This window comes from Bombus pyrosoma, linkage group LG4, assembly GCF_014825855.1.
Source record: "Bombus pyrosoma isolate SC7728 linkage group LG4, ASM1482585v1, whole genome shotgun sequence".
Taxonomy (NCBI): domain Eukaryota; kingdom Metazoa; phylum Arthropoda; class Insecta; order Hymenoptera; family Apidae; genus Bombus; species Bombus pyrosoma.
This window is the reverse complement of record NC_057773.1, coordinates 12,419,771-12,437,540: the sequence shown is the minus strand read 5'-3', so window position 1 is coordinate 12,437,540 and position 17,770 is coordinate 12,419,771. Positions and strand designations below refer to the sequence as shown.

The 17,770-nt window shown below is 35.5% G+C and overlaps 1 protein-coding gene across 3 annotated transcripts in view; it reads right to left on the bottom strand.

Annotated features, from left to right (window-relative positions):
• LOC122566773 overlaps window positions 1–17,770 on the bottom strand; it is a 642,331-nt gene that overhangs the window by 333,243 nt on the left and 291,318 nt on the right. For all 3 annotated transcript variants that reach the window (XM_043724480.1, XM_043724481.1, XM_043724483.1), the window contains exon 4: window positions 16,107–16,166. In XM_043724480.1, the coding sequence (XP_043580415.1) occupies window positions 16,107–16,166 (60 nt within the window). The remainder of the gene's footprint in view (window positions 1–16,106; window positions 16,167–17,770) is intronic.

The window sequence follows — 17,770 nt, the reverse complement described above, 5'->3', positions numbered from 1 at the left end:
CCCCAGTCTGTGTTCGTCCCGTTTGCCTTCGAAAAAAAAAAAGAGAACGTACGAGGGAATGAGAAAATGCAGTAACACGCGTGAGATCGAATACACCGTGTAGGGAAAATGATGCGCGTGTGTACACGACTATGCGAAGAAAACAAAGAGACACTGAGAGAGGAGTCATTAACCAAATTTGTGTACTACTCGTATTTCGTATTTTTATATAATTTTTATATAATTTTGTCAAAATTAGGTAAAGAAACTTGATTTCTTTGATCATCGAAGATGTAAAATGCAAAATATGAAGAAGAAAAATGTGGTACAGCTAATTCTTGAGCGAATAACATTACATACCATAACGAAGATCGGAAGCCGATTTACTAGGCTTTCCATTATTTTCTCTTAGCTGTTAAGATCATACTGTGATACACGATGCATTTACGCGTGTTTATTTCTCTCTTCAAATAGAATTCGGTTTATTATAGTCGTGCAATGAACTTGATTTACTGATATGCGAGAGCTGGACCGCTCGTAACCTATCTGCTTCCACGTTCAACCAGGTGATCGAGTACTACCGTGATCGTAAAACTCGCGGGGTTGTAAAAACTTCATCTAGACGAATAGAAGGGTCCTACCGTAATTCGCCAAGAAATTCAAGAAATTTATCTTTGTACCAACAGCCATGGAACATGCTGAGAAGAAGAACCGAATCAGTTTGAAAGTTGTTTGCGAAGTAACCCACCCGCCAAAATATTTTGTTAGGTCAGAAGCAACGTATCGATCGCGTTCACAACGACCCTCTGCATGTCCTCCATAAGATGTTCCTTGGCAAATTCAGAAATCATAAAACAATGCCTGATCTCTTGGGTGACAAACTTTCTCTTAGATATTGCCAGATAAATGTCACGAATTTTCAATTTTCTCACGAGCAGAAGAATAATACGTTCTCACGTTGAATAAACGTCCCATATGATTTTGAAATCATTTTGGTATTATTATCTCAAAGGACCTTAAAATGTTTAAAAACTTCATCCAATAGTGTAAAAAGGCGCCGTTATGTATAATCTGAAATATATACCTTAAAGTCTACTTCAGGATAATTTTAAGATAATTCTACTACTTGAAAATAATTTAAATAATTATACAGGAAATGCTGAAGTTCGTTAATTCTTACATTTTGACAACGAATTTATAATTACGTCAAATGAATGGTGGAAACAAAATATACAGCCTTTATAGAACAACTTAAATACCGAGATTTAAATAGAACAAAATGAAACTGTGTCTCGTTCCAATCACGTTCGCGTCCCTCAAACAGACAGTCAAGAAAACGACCCCGTAAGATGCAGGAAATCGCGCTGCAACCCAGAAACTAAGCGGCTACGAAATAAACAAGATGCTTTCGATGCAAACGACCGCTGAATTCAATTCGCAAGTAACTTTCCACAAAACCTAACGTTTCCTTCGCCGTGGTAATCGATCGAGAACGGTTCATTTTCAACGAAATCGCGTTCTCGTCGTTAATGAAAAGTTCTGCGCGATCGAAATCCTCGACTTTTCTGCGATGAACTTCTTGTTCTGATACGCGAGAATTCGTTCCATCACAATGAAACTGAATGCCACTGAAACGATATAAAAAGGAAAAAAAAAATGAAGAAGCGATATGACGATGATATCGAAGCTTGTACGATCGTTGGATGCTATTCGCTCGAGGTTCGCCTGTTTCGCGCGCAGATTATGCAAATCTGCGTGGAAATCCAGTTGGGAAGAGAACAAAGTCGAATGAGAATAGCTGAAGGAACTGCCGCGACGTAGATAGCTTTGCATTTTTGCTACTGGTAAGATCAAGCGTCTGTTTTTATTTAGAGTGGAAGATCTGTATCGTTTCTGGAAGTCATATTATCAGTGAAAAATACGTGCGTCCTCCTTCCGTAGTTTGAAATAAATTTAAATGCAAATGTTAAATAAGTGCGAAACGAACGTTTGTTCAGAGTAATGATTGCGCAGTTCTGATTTAGTGCAACCATATCTCCGTTGATAGAGTATTTGCAAATATTTGCGAAGATCGCGTCTATTGTTCTGTTTGCTTGGCTGAGTTTGTATACTTTGCTTGCAAATAGTGTTACGACACCTTTAATAGTTGGGTAATTAGATTGAAGAGATATGTTTTGATAAGTTATTGTTGGACACGAAATATTGTTCCATCCTAACTTCGTTACAAGGATACCAACTATAATACAACTATAATTTTCTAGAACAATGTATAATATGAACTTGATAGATGTTTGAGCAAATGCGATTTTGCTACTTCAATTAAAATTCAATTAAAATACGAACAGTTAACAGATTTTCGGCTACAAAAATATACACACACATTCTTCCAGCGGAAATATCTTTATTTTGCGCAATAATATTCATTCCAACACACTGTACATTACCGTTTTTCAACATCTTCCTTTACTGAAACTCAAAAATACAGAAATAGTCAACAACATCACATACTTAGATGCTTGAATTGACGCAACCTATACCTATGTCAGTAATAACAAAAGAGACTAAAATTAAGGAAATTTCCCTAAAAATTACATTTTTCAAAAGTAGTCAGACTTTCAAAAACTTCTTGCGCTTTCGAACAACGTAACACGGAAAGAACGTGACATACGGAGGAAAATTTCGTGGAGTGGCATCGATCGTCGAGCACGTAACATTTTAAAAAAATGATCGTCCACCAGTAGACGCAAATGGCGCAGTCATACGCACAAACCGGTGATGAACGCGTAGAAACGTGGCACGTGAACCAGGAAATACGACGTATTTCCCATAAGTCCCGCGACTCGATTTATCACTGGGCCACGCCATCGGGAGTGCTGTCGCGACGAGACTTGTTATCCTTAATTACTCGACTCACAGTGGAGCACCGTTTCTCAAAGTAGACAGACCGGACACCGAATGGAGAAGTTTATTGGAACGCGATTCTCCGTTGAGCGTGACGGACCGCGATGAATGCTGTTTTTAATATCCGCTTTGCTTTCGCCAGCGCTTGCTTTCTGTGTTTTCACAGGATATTGTTCTATGAGTTTTATTAACGTCTCTTTTTTCTTTTTGTAGGGAAATATCAATTATAATCTGGTCTTTCGAGATTAATCAGCAATTTCTTCGGTGATTAAAAACATATGAAAATTTTACGTTGTTTATTGCGTGACATATTTGTAGTTCGATATTTAGGTTTCGATCGTGTTTCTGATAGTATGTAATATGCGTGCGAAATTTCGGAACGAAAACCGAAGAACAAGTATGTCGATTTTTATTGTATTTCTATATTTCGCAGAGTTAAAGTTATCTTGAATTGAATAGAAGGTTAAAGCCCCCTGTGAGGTCTTTGAAATTGTAAAACAGACGTTAAAGTTGGGTTTTTATTAATAGAAAAGGTGGAGCGAAATAGCTTGAATTAGGTCGCTTATGGTAGTACATGTTCAACTTCGATTAGAAGATTCTTCTCTTAAATTTTTGATGTGTATATTTTTGGAACGATCTTTGACTTTTTCTAATTATCATTACATCCGGGACAGAAATCTTGGATATATCATACGCCTTTAGAATTTGTTCTTCTGCTAGGTACTTGTTTAAATCATAGTTTGAAGATACGTTGATCGTATGAAATTATTATTAAGCAATTGAACTTTGAAATTAGGGCACTAGAGCTGTTCGTCATCAGGAGGGCGGGCTAAGGCTCTTCGCTCGACAGGAATTGCCCCATTACCATACGTATATAGTCGTTCCTCAATTATAATGTCTTTAATTGATTTCGATCGGTATCAAATAACTGAAAGATCAAGAGATATTATCTAGCTAGAATACTCTATAAAATAAAACTTTCTACATCATTCTTACAAAAATATTAATTTTATTGAAGTATATACATAATCCCAAAATAATTTCTATCGCGTATAATGATTTATTACAAATAAATAATCGGACGAAATGATCTAACATTTAAATATCAGATACCATACATATATACATTAAAAGATTTAGATATTAGAAAAATAAAAAAAAAAAAGACGTAATAGCAACTCGGGAATGAATTACTTAAAAAACTACGTACAACTAGTCCTGTATATTAAATTGCCCTAGGCCAGAGGGTGTAGTAACATTTATCATCAATTTTGTTCTCTTACAAACAAACACTTCGATATGCATGTACTGCGATATTTATATCTCCTCTAGGATTTCGAGTTAATCTTGCTCTTCGCACTCGTGAAATTTCGTGCTCGAATTTTCACATAAAATTTCTATAAGCCACTCGTAGAAATGATGGCAAAAAGTACTACGAAATATTATGCCCTATACAATATTTCGCTCAAAAGCTTCCCTTCTTCCTGTAGTATATATAATATAGTAATTAGACTGCAGATGTTTACTCGTACGTATTTGCAGCGAATTTAATCCTTTCGAGATTAATGGTAATACGTCTCGAAGTAACTTTCAGAGAGATTGGTAGATTGTTATAACTATACTGCGGTAATTTATGCAAATTCATATTTTTATGAAAATAATTGGGAAAGTAGAATCTGGATAGAAAATTGTTTTATCCATCAAATATTATAACGTTTGGGTGTTGCAGTTTTTATACTTTATGTATTTTCGCATATTACGTGTATTCTCGCAGGAGTCGAATCAAAGAATCAAGTCGTAATCGTCGATCACTTATTTCTACTCCTTCCACCGCAACTTTAATCACAGACGCGGCTGGAAATATCTACGTCGTAATTACGATTGTAACAGCTTCCTGAACCAATTAAAATTTAATACAGTCCGGAAAATTTATCAAAGTAAAATTGGAAGGAAATCGAGAGGAGATCGTAATTAGGGGGGAGGCGTATTCCAATTAATCCTTAAAGCAAACCGTCGGAGAACAGGAATGAAGATGAACGACCACCTAGTCATCCGCTAAACGATCGCAATCAACGGTAGCATGTATGAAGGACTCGTGATACGAATATTGCACATAGTCGACCTATACTGCACGGAAATGCAGGTTAGGTTCATCCATCTCCTCCTACCACATCTATTGCGTTTGAATTCTTTCACTGAATAATTTTTAAATTCTGGTTGCTATAGCCACTGAAACAATGCTTACTGAATCATCTGTATAGAGATTGCAAAATGAACGACTGTTTAAACAAATAGAAACTTCATTTACAAATCTGTCTTACAGATGCTATATCCCTGTTGCCTCTTACGCTTTATTAACGACATTTTACAATAAATAATCAATCGGATTCGTATATTTATTTCTTTTTATTTTTGAGGGAGGGTAGTATCGTGCAGAGATGAGAAGATTGCTCGGTAAGGCAATAATCTTCTCATAAATAAAAAGAAATAAATATACAAAAGATAGAGAAAAACCAGCTAAACTGAGTTACAAACTAAAACGGTTCCAAGATAGAGGAAACGATTTTATTACGCAAATTACAAGTAACTAGAGTCAGAGGACAGCTCTTCGTCCATCTCTTAATTCCTCTAGCCCTCATTCAGTTGCTCATTCTCAGCGTTCCATCGACGTTACAATATGCGTGGCACATTGTAATCTATGAGCTGGACACTACCTAGGCGACCGCCGGCAACGATGATATCAAATGTGATTGACGCGTTGCCCGTTCCACAATCTCAATCCCGTTTCGCGCTATACTATCATCACCGTGAATTGCACATCGGAATACGTACATACATACGTCGCGCTGCTGGAATTTGGAGCAGGTTGCACGCGATTAACCTTCTGAATGACGAATGGTCACTGAGCAGAAACTTAGACGACGAGGATCTTTGGTGCTGGAATCTCGATAGAGCTCGGATTGAGAAAGGCGAAAGTGATTGGAGATAAAGTGTACGAGCTCTGTGTAGTAAGTGATGCGATGCGCAGTAGAGTATTCTTGAAATGGTCAGACATTCGCTCTCTGACGATGAGTATGGGCATTGTAAAACGTTAATATCAGTATCTTTATAATATAGTGGTATTGAAAATTATGATCTTCTTCTGGTGTCTGTTTTATAAAAGTGTAGAAGTTTATAAAATGGTTGCAATGTGAAATTTGATTATGATTGTTAGCTGCTTTGATTGAAGTAACATGGCCCTTTGGCAGAGAATTTAAATGTGTAGGGAGTTTATCAAGTTTGCTCGAAATTATAACACAAACATGCGTCAAATCTTATGTATATGACTGTGCGGAACTTTCAGACTTTCAAATTTCCGAATGTTTAAATTTTCAAATTCTTAAATGCTGTTTCGTAGTTGAGAACTTTCAAACTTTCATACTCTCATACTTTTATACTGTTAAACTTTTATGTTTCCAAACTTTCAAAGTGCCAAAATTTCCAAATTTCCAAATTACCGACTCTACAAATTTTTAGATATGCAATATCCTCAATTTACATCGTCATTTTGAAAATATACTTATTGCACTTTGCTGCTGTCATCTTCGATTATTAAATTTTTAACATCTCAAATTTCAAATGTTTCCTCGTCCAATCCCCAGACGTCGAATCAATTGCGCTAGAGAATTTTATACCTCGACCATTGTGTGAAACGAAAGTGATTCGAACAAGGCTATCAGTGACATCATACTTGGCACAATCGACATCGTCGTCACACAGAACACTCGTTTCGCGCACGCAACGACGTGCCAGCAGGATTATCCGCAGGCCGCGTCGTTGAAACGGATTGCAACCACGTCTCTAATTTCTTAGCCACACAGAAATACACACTCACACGTTTGTGTGTGTGTGTGCGAGCGTGTGTGTGATATATAGAAGGACCGAGATCGCACAAAGCATCGATTCTACCGATGATTCGCCAAAAACTGATTCATACTGTTTGCCCATATTCCCTCTGTTTACCAACGTGTTCCCGATTCTGGGTCAATCTCGTTGGAGAACTTCGTGCTTTTGCGGTTATTAGCAAGGGAGGTTGTTATTAAAGATTCAGACCTCCACTGATTACTCCCTCCTATTACCTCCATGGATTTGCTCATGGATCAAAATTTTGCGCCGTGAAACATATGCTGTGTCGCAATAAAGTCGTAACACATGAAATATGACTTGTTAATAGTATTTATGAGACAAATAATTTTTAAGTAGTATTTGGTGTCAATGTACTCAAAGTGTATTAGTAAATTACTAAATATCATATTTCTACAAAGCGCTTTCTTAGCTGTCCGATTTACGAAGGTTATTACTACTTGGACATTCGTAAAATAGTGACTGTTGTAAGTTGGTCTAAACCTCTCTTTTATTTTAATATATTTTTAATCAATCACACATATTTAAATAAACACATTGATAGATCTTGTTGCAAAAGTATTAATATATTTGAAAATTTATATTTACGATGACCAAACTCACGACCAGAGATGGGATGTCTGACTATCATATGGATATTCTACTACGTATCGCATCACTTACTATAGCCCGTACTAAATTTTCATAATCGTCATTCCATATTATCTTGTTTCTTACTCTTCTATCTTATCAGCCTTTTAAGCTCATGCGCAATAAATTATATAGAATTCGAAACTTTTAATATTCAGTATCTCATTATACGAAAGAGATTTTGAGAGTATGAGGAATTAATCGGTCAAATTAATAATATGATTATATTCAAATGTCATTTCAGAAAATCCACTACGCTCTCCGAAATTAATCCAGCTTTTAATGCATCATAAAGGAGAGGATAACCATTAAGCTTGCGTCACGAAGAGCATCAGCGTGTATATCATCAGATTTATACTATAAATCTATAGTTTATAAAGTCGTCGACCATCTCGTTTCTCGTATCACGCTTCGTCATTAGGCAACAGTAATAACGTTAATTGTCCATACATCTCCGGATAAAATCGACAATACTCAAAAGAAAATCATGCGCTTCAGGTTCTTTGCCTCAGAACATTTCTCTGTTCCCTCTCTTTTTCCTCTTTTTTTTTTTTTGTGAAACGTTTAAAAAGCTCGTTCTAGAACCCCAGCTTTTATCTCGTGTCTGCAATTTTTTGCGCATCTTCATTCTGTGCTTTCAGCTTAGTTCTATACATAGATATATATCAAGGCGATGTCGAGCGAATGATTTTATTTGATCAATTTATAGATCTCAAGGGAGGGTGGAGATGGTGAAACGTGCTCCTTAGAGATTTTCAGACGACGTCCGTGCAGAGTTGAAACTGACGATCATTTCCTTTTAGTGTTTTGATGAAGTTAATTTTCTATGAGCCACTTCGACTTCCGTTCACTTTGAACGGGAAAGACTCCATTTCCACGTTTGTCGCGTAATGGAACAAATTCTGTCGTCAAGTGTCAAAAATGCGTTGTTCTTTGCCCTATACGTAGGCTCACGGTGGTGTTCAAACACTTCGAGAAACCTCTCATAAATATATCGTGTGTGTTATACGAAATATTTTAAAATTTCTTTAGCATCGCTGTAAGACTCGACTCGAAAATATATACGAAAATTACCTCGACAACTTCTTAAAATATTGTTATTTATTAATTGTTAATCTCCTTCTGTTATTCGTTAATTTCTCTAATTTAATCACACCGATGTCTTCAACATAAATAGATATGATATACCCTACATGATCGAGATGCAATTAAGTTCGAAATTTCGTAGAAATTAAAATTCAGCTAAAGAGGAAATGATCGTTCTTTTTTGAAACTGTAACTGCACGATATCCTATTCGTAACGAAACGAGTTTCGATCGATGCAACGTAATTATTCGCATCTCGTTAATCCACGTCACGTCGCGCCGACGGATATTTCATAAATCACCGACGGTCGTGTGTGCTTTGCAACGAAAGAAAAAAAAAATAGAGGGAGAAAGGAGAGAAAAAGAAAAAAGTAATCGGCGAAATGATGCGCTCGTCAGCGAGCAAAGTTACTTGTCAAATGGTAGCCACATTGTTTTACGATCTCAGCGGCGCCGGGACGAAATTAATCGGCTATACTGTAGCCACGGTTCGGACATCGACGATTAATTTCTCGTTTTATAGCTTCTAGATGTAGATTAATTAACTTTGAACAGTACTAGCGGCATTCGACTTTCTGTCAGTTTAGTTAGAGTGTAGATTTTTCATGAGAATAGATTCTCGAATTATGGGGAAAAAATGGTTAACGTATTTGGTGACATTATCAATTGACTTAAATTATTAGTACTGTATCGATCTCTCGATTAATTTTATTTCATAACAATTGAATATGCCATAGTACGTATCTCCTAGTAATTACTCAAGATTTTTTATTCATACGAAGATTGATATTATTTACACTTTTTAATCCAATATTCACATTATAATTTAAACGACAGTTTACATTACTTCACTAATTAATTTTTTATTTGTCTTGGTAATTAATAATATTGTTAAAGGCACTGGCATTATATGGAAAATAATTTTTCAATTAATTTACCAATTTACTTCCTTCTTCCCATATCTGAACCCTTGTATAAAGATATCTTCCGTTAAAAAAGTAATTCGGTTACGAAAGAAACTACCAAACTTCGAAAAACGATCCAACGATGTCATAAAACGCGGCAGGACCCTCGAAGCGGGAAGACAATTTTCTCTCCCCGATAATGGACAGATTTTCCGCTATATCTGCACGATATGAAACGAATTTCCGCAATAATCGACGACACAATGACGCTTAAGCTTCCGGCCCGTTCGCTATTTATTAGACGGAAGCGCAACGCAGAGGCAGAACGACATTTATATTCATAACGAAACCAGTTCCGTCCCCGTTTCGTGCCGCCGGCGATATTTACCCTCGGCAAATATAACATAGAAATCATTCACCGAATCGCCTGTTCGCCCCACACTCCTACTTTCCAATCCTTATTCTTATTCTCGCGACCCGTGCCATTCTCGATTCCATATCGTCCGTGCATTCCTCCAGTTGTTGATTTTTCCCTTCCGGATACGAAAGAAACGTATACATAGGAAACTAAGTTTTCGGGTTCAATAATCTCAAACGTATCCATATATGATCAACTCATTGTTCTACTTGGAATAATTGTACACGTTACTATTACCGACATTAATTCATAAAGTATTAAATTTGTCTGAACAATTTATCAATTCGTTTCTAATGCTTTCGTTCACAAATTCGACTGCACACGTCAATAAATTTTATTCTTAGAAAAATGCTCCTATAATGCAGATAAAGTAAATGTCTGACTAGTCGTGGTATTTTCTACTGGTCGCGGAATTATTTCTATTTTATGAATACAAATACGATTATTTGTATCATGCGTTCGTTGCATCGAATTAGAGAGAAGACGTATTTGTAATTTCAGACGTAAAATAAGTAAATTAATCGTCGATTGTTATATGAGTCTTTAAAACTTTCAACTGTGAAAAATCGCAGAAACGAAAGACTTTTGTTATTTACTTTCGATTAACTATCATATTCTTTTGTTTGATATTTTCCAGTGAACATGTACCTTTTGAATTCAGAAATATTTCAGGCAAGTCATAAAGTTGCATAGTTATAAACAATAGTTTGCGCACGCAATTCTGTTACGCTGCGCGAACGATTCATCACAGGAAACCTGGATTTTTATTCGAAAAACTGTTTCCATTTTTAGAGGAAACTTCAGATATTTTGTCCAATTTAATAACGTGCTCTGTACGAAATTGCAAATAAATTTTTTCGACAATATAAAATTCGCAAAACGGAAATCGGAACACAGTATAACATTTGTTTCGAAACATTGACGCATTGATCGTTGACGTGATTATTATTTTAAATGTAGATTACCGAAAAAATTGTCGAATGTGAAACGAAGAAACATTTGCTCATTTTGAAACGATATCTAATATCGAACATTTTCTTATACTACTAATAAATAAACTATACTAATAAATAATTTGTTCCACGCTTCTCAACACAAATCTGCTAAAATTCCTTTTTTTCTAACATAATGATTTCAGAATTTATTTCTGCTAGTTTGTTATTATTTCTTTTTTTTGTTTTTAGAGTTCGACACAAGTCAGATACACGATTGAAATTTGTTCGAGTGCGATTGCAATACTTCGCGCAAGTTCGCTAATTCCAAGTTGAAAACACGATTGAAATTTACTCTACGTTCTATAATCTATTGTAGAATCTAGATAGTTCAGAATTCAATTAGTTAGAACCTTAAGATATAATCGAGTAATGGCTCCTCTAGAAACACTTGAGATGCATTTAATACGTAACCTATTATAGAGGATTTAATGCTATAGACAAAGAGCGATACAATCTAAAGCTGTTCGATAGAATTCACTGAACTATGTACAATTTCGAAGCAGGGGAATATGTCGATAATGAAAATTATGATTATGACATTGTTGCGAGTTATTACAACACACATTTGCGCATATGCATTTATCTTTTGTATTCTCTAAGCATACTATTTTATTTTTCCCAATGATTATATTCTCGCAAATATGTCAATCTATCAAATAGTTGTATTTGTTCGATCGCTACACGTATGCAGGTAAGTTTAATTGCCTTTAATAACCAATAATTAAACACGCAACTAAATTAATAACTGACCCGCTGTATAGTTTGAATATATATACTTCATGTTAAACTTCCTATTTCGTTAGTAAATCGAGCGTGAAATAGTTCGTGTAATTGCGCGTTAGTATCTGATTAATAATAATGTGAATATTAAATATCTTCTTTCCTAAATAATAATTTTTAACGTCTTATAAATACGTCTTATAATACATGATAGAAAAGTTTGTTGATTTGTCTGAAAATTATATATAATAAGCGTTTAAAAATGTTCAATTCTCAAGCTTCGAAATTATTTATCCAACTTTCTGCTGCGTTCACAATTGTCATTTTTGTCGTCCCGTACGTAATCTCTAGATTCTTATAGAACAATAGATTATCGGTAAACAATCAAATTACCGGTATAAGGAATAAGAAAACGGGAAATAAAAATCAATTGAGTGACTAGATAGCCGCCGTTTGACCGTAATTTCAATCGGCGATACGTTTAGTAAATCTCGAGAAGAAATTACTCGCACCGTTCTCGTATTCATCTCGTTGCACGACAATGACCGTACGAGCGGCACGCTACTGCTTGCTCCTCTATTTCGGTAAACGCATGGCGGGAAAATCTGCTATGCAACCTCGAACGTGAACGTGATCACGCCGTGCGAACACGTAAATTCAAAACGATCCGCTGCTCATTCCGGTTAGCATCAATCGACATGATGCGTCCCGCCTATTTGCGTTTCGTGCTTTTTCAATTGTGCTACGTGATCCGGAGGACTGGTTAAAGGCAAACGTAAAGAATTTAGGAACTTCTCGCTATATACATAGTTCGAATCAGAAAGAAGAGTAAATTCTGTGGATTTTATTCTTCGGACAAACGTCGAAGTATTTTAACGAATAAAAAGTAACTCTAGAAATTAACTGTTTCGTTTGCCATATTCTCCGTTTCGCGTCGTTGCATCCTTTCGTCATACGTCTCTCTCCAAGACGAACTAGTTTCAAGCAAAGAAGAATTTGAACAGACTCGAGTTCCAATTTTAATTTCGAAGATATTTCTTTGATTTTGAGAAAAAATGGACTGAAGCCGACTGTTGTTTAAACGAAGGTATGCTATGGAGCTTGAAAGTTCAACGTTTCTTATCCGATTAAAGCACATTATTCAAATTATATCGACGAGTAGTCACCTCCATATTACGAACTATATAATCACATAATCTTTTCTCTTAGAATGTAATCTTAAATATAATACTGTTTATACAATATTTCAAATATTGCTTAAATATAAGCAATAAAACTTCATACGCACCCAAACAATCGACTTATAGAAAACCGGGAGTGGAAAATCTCGCAATAAGGACGCTCCTTAAGGAATCTTTAAATTGCTGGCCGAATAAAGCGTTTGGAATCCATCCTCTTTCCATCAGAAGTCGAATCACGCGTTATCTCCGGTATCATTAAACAACCAATGCAGCGATGGAAATTGCCGTCAGTAAGCGTTCTCCGGCGTCGCGATAAAAGTCCAACGGATCGGATAAATTCATGAATGTTAGATGCCTGTTGGCTCGAGAGGAACGCGCATTGATCCCTGAAACGTATCACAATTTCCGCAGCCAGACAGGGGTCGACTCGACTCCAGTCGATTCTGATGAATATTTAATTCGCGAACCTCGATAAACGGTGTGCTAGCAGAGTCTTGGAGAAAAGCGTGAATTTTTTCCCTCCAAATGCAGGGATATTCCTTGAGCGCGATCTTTAGCTTCTGGCGATGATTCGGACGAATAATTGCGTGAAAAAATCAATCTTTTTAGTGCGATGATTTGCCGATAACCAGAGTAGCTATAAATCTATTATTTTCAAGCTTATTCGATATCGAATTTTGATTTTTTGTCAAATAAATTTTGGGATGTCGACTTGTATCGGTACAGGTGCAAGAAAGCAGCTGGAGAAGGTGTTTTACATGATCGAACATTTGGTATACTAAACCGATTAAACGTGAAATATATCCCTATGATAAAGTGTTAGCTTGGAGTAGGTAAAGTGGTACGAACAGCGTTCTAGAATTTAGCAAGGTTCTACGATTTATGATTCAGATTTATTGGTCTTTGTCAATAAATCTGTGGTTCTTTGATGCTCGTTAATTGATTGTGTTCAAGGATTCAATAGTTAATTTACCATACACATTTAGTACCATCTTTTTCTGCAAAGATTATGTAATTATGGCAATTATTGAGACGTGTTGTGGGTATTCGTCGGTATAATTTAATTTTAAGTTTACGTAGAATCTATAACTTTAAATTAACATCTGAACGTTCTTTTACAATTAATGTCGTAGATTTAACCGCTCGAGTATAGACAAGGAAGGTCCTGAAAAATTTCACTGTACCTTCAGTAGAGTATCAAACACATCCATTTGATTAAAACTACAAGTGCCCATCTTAATGTTTCAATTTTCTTCGCTTTTGATCAAAAGCGATTTAATGTTAACAAATACCAGGATCTTTGTATTAACATTTCCCAGTGCTTTTTAAATTATAATATTTAAAAAGTCTCTCATTCGTACACATTCCATAGTTCATAGAGAAATTCCTTTAAACGAATAATTCCATCGGAGGGGACACTCCATTGCCTTCGAACGAGTAATTGGAGGTACGATTGTCAAAACGATATACGAGTCACAGAAAATCGAGCATAGCGACTATGAAATGAAAATATTTATTTGAGAATCGAGAAATCGCGACGCTCACGGCGATCGAACGATCGAGTATTTTCAACGTTTACCAATTACAAAGGAAAATAGCGAAATTTAGAATCACGATGTAACGAACTTTCCAACTGGAGAGCGCTGACTTTGCGAAATAACAACCAGCGTTCCGATTAAATTAGTTTTCGGCTCGCGTATGTGTCCCCGCAAACTCTAACAATATTTATCTCTGCACACACGTGAATTGCAGCATAGAATGAAAGAGTGTCAACCAGACAGTTGGAAAACTGCGGCTGATAAAATACGCAGGAATAACGAAATTAAATGGATTATGCTTTGATCACTAAACGATTAATCGTATTATGTATAAGAATATAACAAACGATATCTTTGTAATGAAATTTTCATATTGTCAAATTTCTATTTTTAATTGTCCACAAATCTCATTTCATATTTAATTTTGGGATTTTAATATTTAATTAGATATCGATGTCCTGGTATTTAATTCCTTCTTATTAAAATACGCGGAAAAAGTGGTAAAATAAGAGTACCAAGAATATCAAAATCTCTCTAAAAGCACGAGCTTCTCTACACATGCTGTACCAAGGAGCCGTGATACTCTGCATGATTTCGCAATTACGAAAAATTTATGGAAGGTATAAAGCGACTTTGTGCGTTAAGAACGCCGCAGAAAAGGTTTCAGGACTGAATGACTAGGTTGCCCCGGCAGTTACTTTTAATTAGAGCGCTAGAAACGCTCTATCTTCGAGCGTTTAAAGAGGGAGAAAGCAGAACAGCGACTTAGCAGCAATTTTTACCCATTAAGACTCGAGCAAAAGCCCCGCGAGACTCGTTCTATGAAGAATAAGACGAAGATTTTCTTATACAGATCTTGTCTGCCTTTCGTTCCATTCTTAGAAAACTTTTGCCTTCTCCTCTCTTCTCATAATTACTCGAATATTCGATTCGCAATTATTCTCACCATTATCATGGAAGATTTACTCTGCAGAGGGAGCAGAATAATTTCTTATCTTCCGATCTATTGTTTATTAATGAAATGCAGAATGTTATTCATAATAGGGTTCGACAGAAATGTAATGATAAAAGTGGATTTTATGGAAATTGTTTTAATACCAGTATTAATCTCTATCTCCATTTTAACACAATTCATGGCGCATTGATACTTTTTTGGAAAGATACCAACAATTTTCATCAACGTAATTTTCATATGAAATTAATACGTTTCCAAGCAAACGTATTTTGCGAGGAAAGTTATCCTATTTCATCGTCCTACTTTTGATATACACCAAGCTATTGAACTCTTGACAAGCATAACTTCAACGATATTTTCCTAATTTTTTTAATCGTAACAGTTACGCTCTATCTAGCCAGTTGTCATTCTACTAAATTTTCAGATAATGTGTTACAATACTGTACGTATTTATAAATATGGCAATGATTTTTGTGATGATCGTTGATTGCCTCTTTCGTATATTGCATATTTCGTTTATTAATTTATTGCAATAAACATGAAAGTGTATGTAACGAGATACGAGACACGACCAAGTACTATTATTTTATTGCTAATTATTTACTAATTAATTATTAATTACCGTTTAACTGCAAGTAATTACATTAACGTCGACCTTGCAGAAAATTTGAAATATTCCAACAAAACATCCAATCTAAAAGTAATATTCATGTTTTAACCATATTAAAACAGAAAATAAATTGATATTTTTGATTTTCAATAATTTCTGATAATTTAAAACGTTTAATATCGAACAAAATGTAATTACGAAATGTTTAATTTATTAGAATTGAAACACAGTCCGCGTCAAAGAATTACCATCGATATATGAAATTTTATCGTTCTTTGACACTCACCCTTCGACTGTTGCCATCCTTTGGGGTCAGATCCGAGGCCACCGTGCCGAAAATGGTTGGCTGTAACAGGAAACACATAGTTTCTAATACTCATCGAGTATTCAAACGCACATCGTGATCGATCGGAATTAATTTATGTAAAAACATTTCTACGTACACTATCGTTCATAGATATTCGGACGCTCTGATTGATTTATGTTAAGAATATATAAATTTGATCAAAGTGTTCAGATTCTTTCCTGTCAATTTAGAAGATCATCCCTAATCTGATTTGAATGTGTATATGATTGCTTAAACATTTTTAGTTTACTCAAATGTGTAAATTCTGATAGAATAAATATACTATACACTTCATATATATTTCTATAAACATGTTATACGATATTTTTAATTTTTCCTTATCGCTACGAAATCTGCAAACAACTCAGTGGAATAATTATAACGCATAAAACCGGTGCAATTCGTTTTATCTATAACTTTATAATTAGGATACATTTTACGAACATTTTTGAACAGTAGTGTATATAATTCCAAAGTAAGAAACTTCCACGATAATACAGGCGACACGACACAGATCGTTTCCTCTGGTGTTTTGGAAATAGAAAATTTCGCGAAAGAAACGCGTTATCGGACGAAATTCGTAGAAGAGAAGCGAGTCGATTTAGGGAGGCTGGAAAAACTTCGGCGATCGGCCATTAGAAAAGCGGCAATTACATCTTGCAGCTTTTAGGTGGCCAGGAATATCGTGCTTTTTGACATCGATCGAAGAGCTGTCAATTCGAAATAGAGGCATGATTTCCCTCCGTGAAATCGTCCGGATGTTACGGGCAAAACTGGGAATCCCGAAACGCGGCCTGTAAAAGCTGTCGCCTCGTAAATCTGCGGGATGCCATCTAGTTCGGTGGTTGCAGTCCAGCCATTAACTGCCCCTGACCGAGAAAATGCATTCGCCTAGTTTCATCGAACAAGGAACGACTAAGGGGTAGAGGAGCCATGTAAAATATAAAAAAGGATGTAGAACGGAGTGGGAGAGGATAAGAATTATGGCCTGGATATATGGTTTATGTAGAAAAAGGAAGCGGAAAGTGGGTGATTTAACGATGCAATTTCGCTTAATTCGATCCTCCTTCGGGGCAAGTGTATACCAAAGTAACAACTGCGATGTTTCATTATTTGCGCAATGGTTGGTAGTTGTACTTGGATGGTTGTAACGTTTCTGAGAACTGGAAACGGTTGGTTTTTGTGCATCTTTACATTTTTACGAATGTAACTAAAAGATAGAATTTAAATAGAAAGAATTAAGTAGTATAATGAATACTCTGTTTTGAATATTTTATGTACGATATATTTTTGTATATTATATGCCTTATGTGGATTTTTACACCTTCAATTTTTCCACGAACAGATAAAAATCTGCAGTCTAGTGATAACTATAGTTTGTACGATGTACTTTATCGTTGAAGATAAAATTGCAGCAATTGTTAACGTTAGATCGTATCTTTTTCGTTTTAATTTATTGGACATTTTTGACAATATTACGAAAAAGTTTTGGCAAAACTGTTGCGATACCTTTGGAATTTGTATGATATTCTATTTGAAAATAAAGTCGTAACACGTGTAAACGATAGACCCCATGTTTGAAAAATTTTGTGGAAATTTCGTGT